General features: G+C 34.8%; 1 protein-coding gene and 1 pseudogene across 3 annotated transcripts in view; both read right to left on the reverse strand.

Moving 5' to 3' along the window:
- Positions 1–19,341, reverse strand: part of MND1 (meiotic nuclear divisions 1) — an 81,487-nt gene that overhangs the window by 22,068 nt on the left and 40,078 nt on the right. Inside the window, exons 7-9 of one of the 3 annotated variants that reach the window (XR_895824.2) lie at positions 14,419–14,463; positions 4,585–4,744; positions 2,432–2,523 (exon numbers count right to left, since the gene is read on the reverse strand). Coding sequence is in view for 1 of the 3 variants with exons in the window: in XM_011359362.2 (XP_011357664.1) it covers positions 9,619–9,725; positions 14,419–14,463 (152 nt within the window). In the remaining 2 variants the exon portion in view is untranslated. Of the gene's footprint in view, positions 1–2,431; positions 2,524–4,584; positions 4,745–9,478; positions 9,726–14,302; positions 14,464–19,341 lie in introns of those variants that run through there. The other 2 variants (XM_011359362.2, XR_002780112.1) reach the window with 2 other exon arrangements.
- LOC111739170 lies at positions 17,554–17,672 on the reverse strand (annotated as a pseudogene).

The following is a 19,341-nucleotide window of genomic DNA, read 5'->3' on the forward strand; positions in this document are numbered from 1 at the left end:
ATCTGTTGAAAGCAAGACTTAATGAAAGTACCAACATTCACCCCCTCATTTACTTCCGAAGAATCAGGGAGCCTGGGAGACTCCTCAGATCTTCACCTGCCGGAATCTCTGGCCTTCCTCGTGTTCACCTGCTCTGCTCTGAACACTTTACCTTTAAGACTCAGCCCGACTGACCATCTGTTTCTCCATAAGGCCTTTTGAGTCGCCCCTGGACAGTTACTCTTTCACCTGGACTTCCCAGAGCCACTGAAAAGCTTTATTACAGCACTTATTGATATGTAAGTATCTATTTCCATTTCTGTTTCTGCATCAAGACTGCTTATCTTTAGCACTTGGATCTTGTCATTCACCTTTGTGAATGGTATAAAGGAGGCATTTCATAAGTGACTGGAGATCTCTAACGTTTCAAGTATTTTTTTTGTAGAAAAAAAAGTTTCATTCTGCTTAATTTCCAGAATTCTCAAAAAGTTACAACTATCCCTTAGAACAAGGCAAACACTCTGGGTGAGGTATCTTCGCAAGCTTTATCATGACATATGATAACGCTTACCCTTCTGGAGAATTGACTTTGTCAAGGGCGTGGAAAGAGAATGAATAATCTGCCTAGTTCTGCTTTTTTTCTATTCTCTCTTAGAGAAATTACTTGAAAAGAGAAGGTAACTCAGGACTGAGTGTAAACCTGGAATAAATAGCAAAGAATGCAATGGAAATTGCTTCTGTCCACATACACAGGGCATAAAAAGAACACAGAACGAAAAGACCTACCTGATGCTCGTTGTGGTAATCCCACAGAATGGGAGCATGAGAGTTAGAAAAATGCTTTCTTGGGACTCATGACAGGATGAATTTAAAACAGGGCAAGTCACTGGTTTTCTGTTAGGACATCAATATATAGAATATTCTTATTCCTACCTCTTCCTCCCTGAATAACTTTGTCCCAAACCCAGTTCAGTTGATCTACCAGATTGTACAAACAGGAGATTCTTATTCTTAGCCCCTGAGCTGTTTAACTTTTAAGCTTGGATCCTAATAAGGGTCCGACTTGCTCACTTCAGTACCAAGAAGGCTGTGGAACAGTGACCATACATGGGCAGAGAAGCCGGCGAGGAGGGAGGGGGAGGGAGCACGCTGCCTCACGCGGCAGCTAGATAACCACAAGGGGAGCTCTGCAGAAGAAAAGTCTTTCTGCCTTCCTCAAAAGTCTTAAATTCTAAAAATGTCTAAAAGACACCTAACCATCTGAGTTGCTGGAGTTAGTAGCTCAAATATAATTAGACCCGGAATATCAGTCCAATCTGATGGGTTCATGTGGCTGCTATTTTAAATAACGTTAGGTACTTGGTGTCCTCACGAAATAGTTATAGAACTGTACGTGCAGTATGTTTCGGTAAGAGCAGAACAAATGTCATTTCCTTTTTCATTGACAATTTGAGTTATGAAAGTTGACCTAAGACAGTCCCCAAACAAGCTGCATTCCAATAGTTCGTTTCTAAGTCAGTTGCACTTGGAACATAGTTTCCCATAGAAACAATTTTAGACGTAGTGGTTTAGATTTCCAGATATGGCCAAAGAACCTCACGTACCGATAATAATTTTACTAAAGACCCTAACCATCATGTATAACAATGCTTTTCTATTAAAAAAAAAAGTGTCCTGACGTTTAAGTGGGAATTTCTGTCACTCATCTTCCCTGTCCCTAGAAGGTGATGGATGCCCTGAGTGCAGAGGCTGCTGGCTGGGAGCTGGTGGCAGTGGAGGGGCGGGGGAGATGCACGGAAGAGGACCCTCGACGCAGCAGCAAGGACTCCGAGCTGAGAGTCAGCTCTGGTGGAGCCCAGGCCCTAGAACACAGCACACCTGTGAAAGTGAACGCTGTCATCGTATTTGCATTGAGGAGTACTGTATTTTCTCTGGCAAGCACTTCCTAAAAGTTCAGAATGGTGTAACTACCTCCCACTGAGCACATACTCTGTGCGAGAGCACAGTGTTAATTGCTGTGTCTCCATTATTTCACCTAATTCTCCAAACAAACTCAACATCTGTGAGGCCATTTTTTTTTTTAATCTGCATTTAAGAAAGAGGGCGTGAAGGCTTAGGGATATTAAGTAACTTGGCTGAATTCATACAGTTGGAACCAGCACTTGAATCCGAGCTTGTCTGACTCCAAATCCACAATTCCGTACTGTTTTCCAGGGACTTATGGAACACTTCCAACAGCTTATTGTTTAGTTTTCCATTTAAGACTTTTAATTAAGGCAGTATTTATCCCCCTCAGTGAGTGGACTGCATTAATTCGAGAAATATTAAGTGCTTTCTATGTAGATGATGGAAAGAGGTATGAAATCCAGTTGATACAACAAGATATCCAAACATGAACATTTAAGTAACTTTATAGAGCAGCAGATGACCAGTGCCACATGAACTGACATACCTTGTTCTGTAGAGCTATGGCTTACGGGAGGTTGCTGTGAGCTGGCATTAATCACAGAAGGCCTCGTCCAGGTTGCTGGACTTGAGCTGGACCTGGAAGAAATGGTTTTAGATGGAGGACATGTCTGATGAGCAAAATTTGCACGCTAATGATTCTTTAATTAACAGACAAAACTAGCTTGATTTGTTTCATGTTAGAGAAATGGAAAATAAGATTGGAAAAGTTGAGGCCAGAACTCTAGGATTTCTTTGTTATAATTTAACTTTTTGAATAAGTAATACATAGTTCAAAAATTAAATTTTAAAAAAAGAACAGAGGAAAAATCCCTCTCTCACATAGGTAGCCACTGTTAATAAGTTTCCTGTGCAGCCTTTCAGTTTTTTGTGCCTATAAAAGCAATGATAAATGTATATATTCTTATTTTCCCCCTTTATTAAAAGGTACCTGGAATTTTGAATAACAATAATTTATATATTTTTTCTTACTAAAATAATTATGTTTACTTATTAAAATGCAATGATGTTTCCCAGCATGCATTTATTAAACAAATATCAAGATGCAAGATCCAAAATAGGAATGGTAATTTCCAGCGGTGAACTCACCCAGCATATCTATGGGTCTGAACCCTAAGAAGTGTGAGTTTAGGTTGGTGAGGCGGATACTCCCCTTCAGTGTCACCATAACACCCCGAATGCTCCTCTCCTTGGCTTTCCTCCTAGCTTTATAATGCCCTGTTTGCGTGGCTGCCTCATGTACTTGGTTGGAATTCTTTGAGGCAAGGATTACAGAATTCATTTATCTAATATAATGCCTGGCAAATATGAGGTTATTAAATGAATGTTCAAATGATTGAATGAATGGAGAAAAAGATATGTTGAATGAATGTGAATAACATTTTTCAAGGAATGACGTGAACAATTTCACTAAACCCTAGGGTAACGGAATATAATGGGAAGGAATGGTACTTTATTCTACCAGGTAAATATAGTTTGATGAAACACTGTAGGGATGTGTTAAGAAAGACTGGCCAGTAAAGAGGAAAAGTGAAGACACTGCGGGGAAGAGGAAGAGGAGAAAAATTAAGCAAGGCCTCGGAGCGACCAGGAGGGAGTTGGATCATGGACAAGAGTAGAAAGGTTGGCTTAAACAGGAAATACGGGTGGGAAAACAACTGTAGGTAGGGGGCTTAGGAAGCTGAGATTATGTTTAAAGGGCTCAAATTTAAAACAAAAAAAAAATTTTTTTTTAAATAGAGAATATTGAGGAAAATGGGGTTGAGTAGAGAGGCCCGAGTGGCAAATGTCTGAAATAGTTACAGGGACTGAGAGGAAAAGCTGATTGAAAGCAGCGGCTGCCTGACAGCCTTCCTGGAATAAGGCCAATTATGACTTTAAGTAAAAGCCTTGATAAGCAATGCCGAGAGTCTATTTGAGACAGGAGATTATGAAGCTGTAATTCTTTTGTGTCAAATACTACCTGAGGTGCTCTGGGCCTACAGGGATGAAAAATCAACATGCCCTCACAAGGAGCTTTCGTCTAGTGGAAAGAAAAGTCAACCTACCTTTCAAAATATATCTAGTGACGATATTACCACCTTACTCTTAAAATGGTCTTATTATATAACATAGTTAACATTGCCATATAAAATGGCTGTCACTGATTCTAAATGTTTTGTGCATATATGAGAGAAATTAAGCAATACTTTCAGTTAGGGTTATGTAAAATAATTTTGATATCCAGGTACTTTAATCCTTGAAGCTGTGCTAGATCAAATGTTGACACCTTTCCAAAAAAAAAAAAGTTCTCTTTCTGGATCCATTAAGAGAATTGTCGTAATTATCAAAAGTATATTTTTATCTGTTAAAAACAAACAAACAGGCCATTTCAATCCCTGTAGATACAAACTGATTTTATTAGGGCACTTAAAGGCAAAATATTTGTTCCAGTTGACCTAAGGATCAAACCAAATCTGCCTGGATGGAAACTTGCTAAGCAAGTTAAACTCAGTCAGGTGTGGGTTCCCAGAGTACACATAACACAGAAAACACATGTAAGCAAGAAGTACGTTTACTTAAATTCGATAACAACCACAACTGGCCAGAAAAAATTACACATCTGTTCAACTGAAATGTGTAAAAAGTTCCCATAGTTACTTTTCGAAATGTTATGAGAAACACGATGCCTTCCAAGTCCAAGCTTGCAAAGGAACTCGCCCTTTCTGCAGCAGGTCCAGTCTCCAGATTGGTAGGGTGTGTTTGAGAAAGATGTCTCAGAAAGCACTTGGCTGTGAACTTTTGAAAGCCAGTCTTTAACCTAGAGAAAATTGAACATTAATCATAAATTTTCTTTTTCATTAATAAATTCCAGCTAAGAGGCAGTATTTTTTTACAAGTCTGCTTTTGATAAGAGTCCCAGCTCATTTTATATAAATTTTTTGAATAAAAAATTACTTGAGTTCATTTCTGAAAACCCATAGAAAAACTAACTTAAAAAGTCCTGAAAGTCTTCCTCTTCTTTTCTATAAAAATCAGCTCTGTCTGATGTTTCTCATATTGTTTTTAGAGGTTAAGGACTTTGTGAAGAGGAACTTTATTTTTTTTTTAATCAAGGAATTCATCCTTGAAACTTCCACAAATGTGCAAACAGATATGTTTAGAAATGTTCTTTGAAAATATGGCCTGAAATAGCATGAAACTAAAAACAAACCAAATTTCCATCAATCTTAGTATATCTTTCTGAAGGAATACTACGTGACAAGTAAAATAAACTTTGAACAAACTTTTTAAACTTTTAAATGAAAAACAAAATAGTGCCGATCCATATATGCAGAATGATCTAATTTTTGTTCTTGTTCATTTGAAGTTATAGTTGAGTATTTTAGAGACCAGATAGTCCCAATGTTACATAAGTTGCTTCAGAGCAAATGAAGGAAAACTTCCAAATCTTTTTTTTAAGTATAATATTGATACCCAAATCTGTAAAGATAGCACATAAAGTTATAGGCCAGTATCACTTATGAATATTGATGCAAAAATTCTAAATAAAATGTCAGCAAATAAACTCTAACGTCACATTTAGAAAATACACCATGACCAAGTAGGTTTTGTGCCAGAAATATATGGATGGCTGAACATTAGAAAATATACAATCATTCATCTTATTAATAGATTTAAGGATAAAGATCATATGCTTATCTCCATAGACTGGGGGAGCCTCTGACAAATTCAACTACTCCTTATACAAATACTTGAGAAAATAGAACTAGATGACTATGTCCTTAACATTATAAATTATATATCATAAAAAGCCAGCATTTTACTTAATGCAGAAATACTAAAGACATTCCTACTAAGGTCAGAAACAAGACATAGATGTTCTCTGTCTCCAATACAGGTTGACGAGTGGTATTAGCCAATGCAATTAGATAAAAACAGTTAGAAGCATAAGAATTAGAAAAGAAGAATCAAAAGTATGTTTATTTGAAGATGATACGACAGGACACCTGAAAAACTTCAGGGAATTATGAAATAAACTCAAATAAAAAAGAATTTAGCAAGATAGCAGGATATAAAATTAATATACAAAACCAATGGCCTTCAGATACATAACCAGTTAAAAAATAAGATAGAAAACTCTATTCACGATTGCACAAAAAAGATAAAATACTTAAGAATACACTTAAGAAATGTGACAAGTCTATGTGAAGAAAACTATAAAACTACTGGAAAAACTTAAAAGTAAGCTTTAGCACGTGGGAAGATATCCTTGTTCTTAAGATGTTTCATAATCATCAAGCTATGCATTCTCCCTATGTTAATTTAGGAATTTGATACAATCTCAATTTTAAAAATAGCACCAGAATTTTTTTTTTCCTGGAATTTGAAAAGTTGACATTAAAGTTTGATCTCAAGTCAGTTTGACTTGGAACAAAGCTGGAACTTAAAGAAGAAAGCTATACGTTGGCATTCCTCCAAGATCGAACCCCCACCACCGGGCCAGCCCTGCTTACCTCCAGCTGATGTGCTGCCCTGTGAAACCACTGCAGGTAGCCAAATCACCCAGTTTCCAAGAGAAGCTGAAAATCTCAATTTGCATGTGAACATGTTGCGACTAACTTATATCAAAAATAAAAGTTTGGGCAAAATAAAATATAACCTTGCAGGTCATATCCAGGCCACGAGCTGTCAAATGTTGACCTTTTGGAGGGTGACAAATATTTTCTGTAAAGGGTCAGATAGTAATATTTTAGGCTTCATGGGCCACATACAACCTCTGTTGCAATATTCCTGTCTATTTTTACATCATTAAAAAAAGTAAAACGACATTCTTAGCTCAAGGGCTGTAAAATACAGCCCTTGGATTTGGCTCTCAAGATGGCAGTTTGTCAATCTTGGTAAATAGAAATTAACCTTCACAATCAACGAGTACTTCCAAAGATAGCCACATTGCTTGACCTCTATCTCTCACCAAGTTTTTTCTAAAAACCAGCTAGGGTAGTATTATATAAATTCACTACCAATTGGCCATTTCATAATGAAGTATATTTTCTTCCTGTTTTATATTCGAAGTATATCTTCCTCATGTTTTATATTCAGGAAGTGTATCCTGAAAGAGAGTTTTATGCATAATTTTAAGATACCTTCCCACCATCTGTCACATTTTAATTGCTCTTACCAAATGATGCCATATTAGCTGAAAAATGTTTTATTTTACTCCAATCATTTTCAAAAGACAGTATTATTGGGTTTACAATTTAGACTTTAATGCTTAAGAATTATTAGGGTGGTTCTTGCTTCTTGGCTGCCAGATATACTCATTTCCTTTTCTAATCCTTTAAAGAGAATCCTGTTTGATAAAGTTAAAAATAATAGCATCTATTTCTGTGACAGGCCAAGCACTTTATAATCCCATCAGACTAATGATGTGGCAAACATCAGAGGAAAAGTCATTCCAATTCATCCTTATGAATTGCTTTGGTCCTGGCACGACCTCAGAAGGGACATTTCAGTGATTTATCTGGCCCTGAACGATTGTGAAACGTACAAAATCGCTTTTCTAGAATCAATTAAAAATAGGAATGTGAGATTTTAAAAATAACTACATGAGAATGTCGCTAAGAAGGACATCAGCTCCCAAATACCTTTGAAACTGCACAACTGAGAAGCTACTGGGATTATCAATTCTAACATTATATAATGAATCAAATTTCATCCTAGATCACTAGTAATTTGACGTTAGGTCAACCCAAGTTGTACTCAGTCTTCAGATCAATAACAAAACCAACCCAGGACTAAGGATTTCCTAGAGCTTGGCTAGACCAATGCCCCTGGACTTCTCAATCAGCACCTCTAATTTCAAAGAGCAAACTCAAAAGCAACTCTTAAAGATTAAGAAAAGTGATATGCTGGACTAAGCAAGCCAACTTAAGTAACAAAGCAAGCCAGCTGTTAAACACAGCCATTAATAAAGATTAAATTACATAAACTACGATGAACTGTATTAAAAACAATGGTACTAAAACTAAAATCTCATCACTAATTATTTGACATTTTACCATTACCTGTGCTCTGGAGATTATTTACATCTATTTTATCTGTACAGTAGAAAAAAATACATAATAGTGTGCTACTGAGCATCTCTTCCCCACTCTGTATTGTCATCATATTGATAATTTGAAATTGACTATACTAGGAGTATTTATACCACACAAATAAGATACTACTACTATAAATCAGGCCCTGTCCTCACCTTTTAAAGTCAGTTTAAACATTTATCAGAAAACTATTAGCTTAGGAGGGTACCACAACCTCTGGTTAGCTCATGTACAGACCCATTTCAGTCATTCTCATGCTAGCCCCATGAAATAGATGCAGTTAAAAAAAAAGTTGCCTAAAGATTTTTAAAATAGAATCATTTAGGGATAATTAGAAATGGCTTCCTTTTTGAACATACATATCTTCTCTCTAAACGAGGAAGCATCTTTTCTAATAAATTGCAAGCTGCGTCTGAGAAATTTTGGAATTCTTACAATTAATGTTTTAGGGAAAGGCTTATGACGAGTTTTTATTTTTTGCACTTTGTCACTCACATCAAATACTTTCCCCTGGGAGAAGAGCTGTTGTCCTAAGGCAACAGAAATCGGCCTCAAGAATAAACAAAGATGGACCAATTTGCTCCCACCCACCTCCAGGAAGTGATTAAGTTGGCCCAGAGCGACTCCATGCAATACAAAGGCCAGATTCACTAACAAATGGCTTGGATGCCATTTGGATCAGTTCAGAAATACAGAGTAGCTCATTCAAGTTACTTAAAAGAATATCAAAATTGAACAATGTGGCAGGAAAAAAAAGGTAAGGCATGTGTATAAAGGTCATTATACACGAGTTTAGATTTTTTTTTTTGTAAGTTTGCTTTAGAGTGCCTGCAAATACTCTCAATGTCTAAGCTTAACTGCAAAAAGATAATATACACAGGACATACATTATTGTTAACCTACTTTTTAGGCAGCTGAAAAAATGCCCGAACTCTAGTCGGCGACGTATGCTATACTAACACCAATATATCATCTCAAAGAAAGCACATAAATCAGGACAAAGGGCCACAAGCTTGTTCTTTGTAGTAGAAAGTCATCAAAAATTCAAAAGAATTTTCATGCCTAAGGAATTACTACCTAACTCTAAATTTGAAGAACAGCAATGTTCTGTATTTTTTTCTGTGGGAAATTTGCAAATATGATGCAGTATACTGAGAATTAATAACACACATTTTCCACTAAATACTGAGAAAAAGTAAAGCAGCCATTAGGGTTTTAAAGGTTATTTCCAAGCACGTGTGAGTGTATGTGGACAACAGAACCTTCAAAGGTACTCTCAGTTCTTAATATTTAATATTCGAATGAAACTAAAAAATGTTATCAAGTCATGACAGCTTTGATCTCTAAAAAATTATCTATAAATCTTAAGTGGACGGCTTTATTTGCACTATCCTTTGATGAGCTGTGTACGAATATGGCTATCCTGCTTTTGATCAATCAAAAAGAGTGAAAAATATCTATACCTTATACTTTATTTAAAATTAATAAAATGATAATCGCAGTTACAGGTAAATGACAATTCCATACATTTTGTTGTATAACAAAAAATTTACATATTCACAAGCATATAGATCCTTTAACAACATCAAACATTTTAGTCAATGTAGTCAAAGTCTTCTGGAATTCCAAAATTTTTATCAATTTTATTTTCTTCAAACCCAAACTTTCTTTTGGCCCAAGATTTTATTGCAAATATATTATCTATAAAAGAAATGAAAAATATTTTTGAGAATTCAAAACACAATCATAAAACATTTCAAATATAATTATATCCATTGTTTTTACTTTTATTACTTTCATAAGTATCAAAATAAGTAGTTTTCTGTATTTTCAAGAGTAGTTAATTTCAGAAGAAAATATTTAATATTTTGAATAAACAAGTCATATTTAAAAATTCAGTAAATCAGTTGCCACGAAAGAATACCTGATTTAGGAATAATCCAAAGACAGGAAGAAGCTAACGGGGCCTCTTCCACTTTACCATAGCGGAGGCCAGGACTGTTACTGGAGAAATCAGAGCTGCTCCTGTGCCCAGAGGAAACACTTCTCTCCAGACCCTTTTCCCTCCCTGACACAGAGTAATGGCTTCCAGACAATCAGGTCAGCGTGCGGGAGAAGGGGTGAAGAGGGAAGGGGGTTCCCCTCTCTAAAGACCAAGGTAGGAACAGATGTATCTTCAGTGTCCTCGAGTGGTAAAATGCATTATTAGGCTGGGGTGAAGATTCAACCATATATCTTTGTACACAGTGTATTTCCTTGGTGTAAATTCCTTTACGAAGAAGTTGAATGTTATATCTTCTTAAAGGAATTTACACCAAGGAAATACATACACTGTGTACAAAGATATATGGTTGAATCTTCACCCTAGCCTAATAAAATAAAAAAACCAAAGCAATATAAACTCTAGTCACCTGGGAGGGCATGTACCGCACAGGCAGTGAGGGACGCGGGGCAGCACCGACGTGCTCACAGTGGCTGCCCATGGAGAATGGGAATGATGGTGTTTTCTTTTTTTAATTTTATACATTTTCTTTAACGTACATATACCACCTTTATAATGAAAATGTATTATAAATATAGAAAAGTAATGGTATAAAGTTTTCTGGTTCAGAGTAGTGTATAAATGTTAAGCACTGTATTAGTGGTGATAATCAAGTAAAAGGTTAAAATAGGTTCTTTGGAGTGTTAAGGGTGGAAGTGTGTCACCTCCCCCAAATTCATATGTTTTAGTCTTAACCCCCAGTACCTCAGGATGTGTCTATATTTGGAAACTGGGTCTTTAGAGAGGTGTTTAAGTACAAATGAGCCTGTTGTGTGAGCCCTGGTCAATCCGGCTGGTGTCCTTTTAAGAAAAGGAAACACAGACACACTGAGATACCAGGTCATGAACAGAAAAGACCGTGTGTGGACACGTGAGAAGTTAGCCATCTACAAGCCAAGGAGAGAGAGGTCTCAGAAGAAACCACGATTTTGAACTTCCAGGCTCCAAAACTGTGAGAAAGTAAATATCTTTTGTTTAAGCCACCCAGTCTAAAGTACTTTGTTACGGTATCCTTAGCAAATTAATATATGGAGTTTGATCACTTTTAAAAATATTGTTTTAACAAGTTTAATTTCAGGTATCAAATAATAATAACTAAATGTTTGGAATGAAGTTCATTTCTAAGGCTAATACTGATACGCCAACAAACAGAATGTTAAAAAACATCCTAATTTCTTTCGATTAAAGTATTATAGAATATCAATAGATATTAAATCTTTACTTTTTATAAACAATCTAAAACAAATCTTTACTTTTCATAAGGACCTAAGAGAGAAAACTAAATGCTAATAGCATGAAGTACTCCAGAATGATCTGTTTAGTTTTACTAGTCTCCACACAACTTGAACATTCTTGTCAACGTCAGCCAAATACTTGGAGGGCCCACTGCTACATGAGACAAGTATTAAGTGTATTACAGGTATTCCAGAATGTAGAGAGCCCATGCCTCAATTTGAAAGAATAGAGAGAAAAAAATCAATTTATTACTAAACGATTTCAAATACGGATGTTAGAGAGAAAAGATCAAGTCCTATGTGTATAGCTTTCAGAACAGGCTCCAAGAGTACAGAAAGATTTCCAGGAAATGAGAGAATGGATGACAGTTTGGAAGTAGAAAGTTTGGAGAAATGGACTTCAGACCTGGATCAGGAGAGAACAAAATGATGCACTACAGTAAGGCTATGAGCCTTTGCAGGAAGGAGATCTTGATTCACATGAGGGCAAGAAACCATTTTATTACAATCCTTATATGGTTAAAAACAAACAAAAGAAACAAATAAAAGCCTCTCTACAACAATGCTTAATGGACCAATTCAAAAAGACTCCACTGAACAAGTCCTTGGGCCGCTGGATGTCTGCCTTCAAGACAATGTTACCTACAATCCTGATAGTTCGTTTCCCATCAAATAACTTTCCTAATATGTGGAAATTTTTGTAAATGGATTAAAAAAATAGTGTTTTATGTTTTTGTTTTGTTTTTAAGAAATAGCTTCAAGACTGGTAAAATTCTTGTTAATTAATATGGTGGCATACCCAAGCTATACATAGGATTAGGACGGGTAATACGTGCTTGAGTCTCTGTTGGGACTTTATAACTTGTTCCCGCTCACTCATTAAGATGCCTCTCACACAAAATCATAAAAAGTCTCCCATCTTAGTTATTAAGCAAGGTGTTAACATAATTTGTTAAATGACATTTAAAGTGCATTTACTGTCACAAAACATTTAGATGTGATTTTTTTTTTTAGTTATACTCTTAGATAATATCTCATTCTATAAAATTGAAATACTAAATTACTGAACAGTAAATATCTCAATTCTAGATAGATTTTAGGAACTTTTTAAGTAAAAAGAAACCAAATCTTAACTAATAATTACATAACAATCTTTAGTTCTAAGTATTACTGATGTTTTCTTTTCGTTCGTCTTGAAGACTGAGAAGTTTTCTGAGATATAATTTGTTTTAACTTCATGATCTTTTCATAACACTTTTATGATGGAAGGAGCAAGTTGTAACCTCAATTGGAAATATGGTTCTTAACAGCTGTTTCTGCTGTTCTAAAAATATCTTCCTTCCTACATGATTTTAAAAGTTCCAGGTTCTTTCTCAGCTAATAACATAGAGGGGAAAATTTGTTCCAACATTTTTTTAAATTATAATTTTGGGAGTTTATGATCAACTGGAAAACATGAAAGGATATTTTTGAGAAGGGGGAAGGAAGAAGTATTTGTTTACCTACGTGTCTAATGTGCTAACGGGCTTACCAACTGTCTTATTTAATCCTCCCGAAATGTGAGGTAGATATTATCCACATTGAACAGATGAGGAATTAATTCAGAGAAGTTCAATAAGTCAGCGCAAATAAGGAGCACAACCTGGATTGCTTTCAAAGTCAAGTTCCTTTAATCATATACACAGGCTGCCTATTACTACCGTTTGCTGAGCTGCTTTGCTGAGAACTACTGGGAGAGAGTACTTTGTGACTCTTGTGTTATCTTTAACCTAAAAACCCTCTTGCTTTTTTTCTCACTCAAAATTTTGTATTTCTCCAATCTAGACAATAGCACTATATTTATTATTTATTTATACTTTATTGGACACACATTTCATTATTCTCTTTTCTTTAATGTTAGTTTGCTGCTTTCACCCCATTCTGTTCTTATCGCTAAAATACTACATTATTTAGGAAACAACTTTGAAATAAATAAGATTGTACTTTTATAGGAACCAAAGGCCAATTACATTGATTTTATCAATCCACTTAATTCTAAAATAGACAAGGAAAAATGATTCTAAAACTTTTTGTGAAATACAGAGGCCTGGACATGGAGTCAGGAAAACCTGGCTCAATCTCTGTTCTTCCAGTGACTCATCTCCTTTGACTTAAAGCAGTCACTTTAAGCTTTCTGATCTCTGTGCTAATGCAATCTTATCCAATCTCTCCCACAAAACCAGAATGAGGATGAGTAACACATGTAAAGGCTTTATAAACTCTTACCAGGATGGACCAGTTCAATTACCATTATTTTAATTAAATACTGGAAAAACATTAGTATAATTTTCAGACAGGTTTTAACAATACTAATTATACCTGTATATAATTCACAACTATCATCATTAACTTTCTTCTAAACTTTAAGATACACAGATAATCCCTTATTAATTTACATTTCTTAGAATATCTCTGCTATAGACCAGAGGATATATCCATTGGCGAATAGATTAACGAGGCGTTTACAGAAGGCAGGTATACAGAGAAGACTATCCAAGCGTAAGAGCTTGGATTCCGGAATCAGGAAAGCTGGATTCTTAAAGTGACCACTTTAAGTCGATTCTTGTTCCATGGCCTAGCACCTGTGTGACCACGGGCTCTTGATGGTCTCAGTTTCATCTCTAAAATTAGGGATAATAATCCTATCTATCTCACAAGATTGTTGTAGAGATATAGACACCTTTTACAATGCCTGGCTTATAGTCAGCTGTCAACCAATGTTAGCTGTTATTATTAGCAAGAAGACAAATCTTTAGGATTCTATGAAACTCTTAAGGTTGAATGAAGGTTAAGTGATTAGCTCAAGTGACATCCAGAAGAGTTACACAAAAGCTAAACTGGAAGCAATCACTGGTCTTTCGAAAATACCTTATACTTTACAAAATGACTAATAATAAGATTTTTAAAAACAACCTTAAGTAACTAAAATGATTTTATATATAAAAAGCCTGTTTAATACATACATTTCCAGAAACATCTTTTCTTGAACAAAACCAGGCACAATAGCTTCTGTATTTCATATCATGGTAAGTGTAGAAGAAGTTTAACTATAGTTCAGCAGCGCCATTATCATACATACCAGTCCATCTGTTAGCAGCTTCTTTGGCTACTTTATTTGCTTGACCTGGAGGGTAGGAAATACACACACACATATATAATCATTTTCATCTATCTATAGATTCTTTTTCTTATATGAACAAAAGGTTATACAAATAAAATGGCTATGGAAAAAAAGCTCAAATAGTGACATACTGTATCTCGCAAACCTGCTTACCTTCCCATGGAAATTCTGGATAGCTGCAGTTACATTAGTCATTAATAGAAAGTCAAAGTGAACAATTTCCCTTTCCTAAATGTCCACTGTTACTGTACTTGCTCCTTTAAAGACAACACATAAGTTGAACTGAGATGTGTTTCTCAAACAATTCACATCAAAAGAAGATAAAATAATTTAGGTTTAACAGTAAGGATTTTAATGTACTGTATATATATGACAGATCACAATAAACCTGACCTTCAAAAATTTTCAATGGTTATATATTAGCCCTATAGGAGAAAATATTTACTTTATACTTAATTATACATCTTGCTATTAAATGTGTTAAACGTATTAAATGTATCTGTACCTATATCTTTCAAGTTATTCTACACAGCATATAACAATGCTATGATCAACTAGGCATTAATATTATTTATAATGATGGCATTTATTTAAAGATAATTTATATGCCACAAAATTCACTATATGAAAGTATATAATTCAGTGCTGTTTAGTATATTCACATGGTTGTATAACCATCACCACTTAATTCCAGAACATTTTTATCACCCAAAAGAAAATCCCATACCCATTAGGAGTCACTCCACATTCTCCCTCCCATAGCCACAGGACACTACTTATCTGCTTTTCATCTCTGTAGATTTCCCTGTTCTGGACATTTCATATAAATGAAATCGTACAGTATGTGTCTGGCTTCTTTGACTTAGCAAAATGTTTTCAAGTTTCATCCATGTTGTAACATATATCACTACTCCATTCCTTTTTATTGCCAAATAATATTCCATTGAATGGATATGCCACATTTTATTTAACCATTCATCAGTTGATAGACATTTGGGTCGTTATTGTAATGTGAATAATTTAATAATTTTTATGTGAACATGTTTTCAATTTGGGTACACACCTAGGAGTGGTATTGCTGGCTCAAATGGTAACTTTATATTATATTTTTGGAAAAAGATAAATTATTTTTAAAAGTGGCTGTATCATTTTAACAATCCCCTCACTAAGAGTTTCAATTTTTCCGTATCTTCAGCAACAATTATTTTCCATTCTTTTTATTATAGCCATCCTAACTAGTGTGAAGTAGTATCTCATTGTGGTTTTGATTTGAATTTCCCTGATGACTAAAAATGTTGAGCTTCTTTTCATATGCTTATTGGCCTTTGCCCATGTTTAAATTCTTTTGAGTTGTAAGACTTAAAAAATATATATATTTTTGGATATTGGAGACTTCTCAGGTATAGGATTTGCAAATATTTTCTCCCATTCTGTGAGTTTTCTTTTCACTTTGATACTTACTTTGACACACAAAAAAAGTGGTAAATTTTGATGAAATCCAATTAATCTACATTTTCTTTGATTGCTTGAGCTTCTGGTGTCATATCCAAGAAACTGTTTCCTAATCCAAGGATACACCTATGCTTTCTTCTAAATGTTTTATAGTTTTGGCTCCTACACATAGGTCTGATCTAGTTGAGTTCATTTTTAAATATGGTGTAAGGTGGGAATCCAGGTTGATTCATTTGCATGTGGATAAGCAGCTGTGCCCAGCATCACTAGTTGAAAACACTATTAGTTCCTCATTGGAAGGTCTTGGCATCCTTGTTGAAAATCAACTGGGTTTATTTCTGGACTTTCAACTCTATTCCATTAACCTACATGGCTATTCTTATACTAGTATCACACAATCTTGATCGCTATAGTTTTGTAGTAAGTTTTGAAACTGGAAAATTTGAGTCTTTCAACTTCGTTGTTCTTTTTCAAGATTCTTTTGGCTTTTCTGGGTCCCTTGAATTTTCATAGGAATTTTAGGATCAACTCGTCAGCTTCTGAAAAAAGCAGTTGGAATTCTGATAGGTTTTACACTAAATCTGTAGATCACTTTAGGGAGTTTTTTCATCTTAACAAAATTAAGCTTCCAATCCATGAACATACAATGTCTTTGTATTTAATAGGTCTTCAATTTCATTCAGTACATCTTGCACTTCTTTGATTAGTTTTATTCCTATGTATTCATTTTGCTACTATAAAGGAATTTTTTCTTAATTTAATTTTTACAGCATTCACTTCTAGTATATAAAATACAAGTGATTTTTGTATTTTGATTTTGTATCTTGCAACCTGCTGACCGCACTTATTAGCACTAATAGGATTTTACTGTTGTTATGGTTGTTTTGTTTTGTGGATTGTTTAGGGCTATCTACTTAAGATCATGTTAACTGTAAACAGAGATAACTTTACTATTTCCGTTTCAATGTAGATACTATTTGTTTCTTTTCTTGTCTAATTACTCTGGCTTGAACTTCCAGTATAATGTTGAATAGAAGTGGTGAGAGTGGACATTCCTGGAGAAAGCATACAGCGTTTCACCATTCAATATCATTAGCTGTGGAATTTATGTGGATCTCCTTTTATTAGATTCAGGAAGCTCATTCCTATTCATAGTTTGTTGAGTGTTTTTATCATGAAAGAATGTTGGATTTTGTCAAATATTTTTTCTTTGTCTATTAAGACAATGATGTAGATGGGATTCCTCCACCTTTATTCTATAAGTGTGTTGTACTTGGTTGATTTTTGTATGCTGAACCAACCTTGCACGCCTGGGATAAATGTCAGTTAATCAGGGTTTATAATCCTTTTTATATACTGTTCGATCTGATTTGCTAGTATTTTGTTGAGATTTCTTATATCAACATTTCATAAGTAATATTTACCTATAGTTTTCTCTTCTTATGATGTCTTTGTCTGGTTTTAGTATCAGGGTAATACTGACCTCAAGGAATGAGTTAGGAAGTGTTCTAATTTTTTTTTTCTTTGAAAAGTTAATTCTTCCTTAAACTGGGAGAATTCACCAGTGTAGACTAGGGTTTTCATTGCAAGAAGTTTTCTGATTTTTTTATTTTATTTTATTTTATTTTACTTATTTTTTTACGCCTACAGCACCTGGTCTTCCTAGGTAGTCTCCCATCCAAATACTAACCAGGTCTGACCTTGCTTAGCTTCCAAGATCAGATGGGATCGGGCTTGTTCAGGGTAGCATGGCCATAGATGAAGTTTTCTGATTTCTAATTCAACCTCTTTACATGTTATACATCTATTTAGCCTATTTCTGCTTGAGGCAGTTTTGGTAGTGTGTATCTTTCTAGGAATTTGTATATTTCATCTAGTTTATCAAATTTATTGACATATAACCTTTTATTCTTTTTTATTTCTATAAAGTCAATAATAATGTCCCCTTTTTCATTCCTGATTTTAGTAATCTGAATCTTCATTTTTTTCTTGGTCAGTCTAGCTAAAGGTTTGTCAATTTTGTTGATCTGTTTAAAGAACCAACTTTTGGTTTTATTGATGTTCTCTTGTTTTTCAATTCTCCATCACTCTTATTTCTTCTTTATTCATTGTATTTCCTTCCTTCTGCTTGCTTTAGGTTTAATTTGTCCTCCTTTTTCCAGTTTCTTAAGGTGGAAGACTAGGTTACGGATGCGAGAGTTTTTTCTATTTTTTAACACGGATGTTAAAATGTTAATAAATTTCCCACTGAGCAATGCCTTTTTACATCCCAGTGTGTGTTGAGGCATGTTCCAACACTCAGCTAGGCAATTTACAACTCTGCCTTAGCTCTCACTTCCAGCTTGCACAGAGTCAAGGTCAGCTAGAAGTGGGAGATTAGGACCTTCTCCGGTCCTTCCTGAGAATGTGCACAGGTCTATGCAAGCATATGGCCTTCTAGATTTCCAGGAATATGTTGCTTTTCAAGGCACCTATGAACATCTCTTTTAGCCTCTCCTTTTAAGTTTGTAGGTAATCTATTGTTTGCCTTAATTGTTATTCATTATCTAAGACAGTTGCAACATTAAAACTCTCACCTGTAATTGTTTTAGACAAATGCTCCCCAGGGAGAAGCTGTTAGCACTAGGCACGCTCCAAGCCAGGTCAAATAAAGACAATCCTTTCTATTAGTGGCTTTCAGGTGAACCACCAGAGATATCAAAAAATGACAAATCTTTAAGACCCAGCTTTCATTCTGCTCCCTCTTATACCAGGAATGCAGGGCTGTTATTTCTCAAGGTTGGAGTTTAGGGGTTAAACACAGAGCAAGTTAAAACACCTATTCTTCCTAAAATACAGCCATTTTTCTTAAATAGGCAAATCTTTGGTTTGTTTCTAGAATTCTGGCAAAGTTGTGACAATGTTTGCCAGCTTTCATGGAAGGGTAAATTTTCAGAGGTCTTTATTCTACCGCTTGTTTCTAAGAAAATTTCTTAAGTACTTCTAAGATTTATTTTCAAGTATTTTTGTGGAAATTCATGTTTTATTACAACTTATTTTATCTGTTCTCAAGAAATGGTCACAGCAGCTAAAATTAAAATTCATTTTTTACAAATTATTGCTTTCACTTCTTACTTCTTAGATATTTGCAACTGATCTTGCTAATACTTGCTTAATGATATCAATCATTCAACTGGCTTGATGAAAAATAAGTATTCCCTGCAGGAATTATGGAGAAATAAGGAAGAGATAATACACAGCCAAATCTATAAGAACATAAAAGTTATAGCTATTATCAGCAGAAAAAATGTTTCAAAATAAACCAGGACAGAATTAAAGATAAGCCTGATTATTGTAATATGGGTACTACAGCCACGCTAAGAACCGAATCCTATTAAAATCAATTTGTGAAACTTATAATCCTTTAATCAAGTTTGATCTGTCTGCAAT

The sequence above is a fragment of the Pteropus vampyrus genome, unplaced genomic scaffold, assembly GCF_000151845.1.
Source record: "Pteropus vampyrus isolate Shadow unplaced genomic scaffold, Pvam_2.0 Scaffold47, whole genome shotgun sequence".
NCBI classification, from domain to species: Eukaryota; Metazoa; Chordata; class Mammalia; order Chiroptera; family Pteropodidae; genus Pteropus; species Pteropus vampyrus.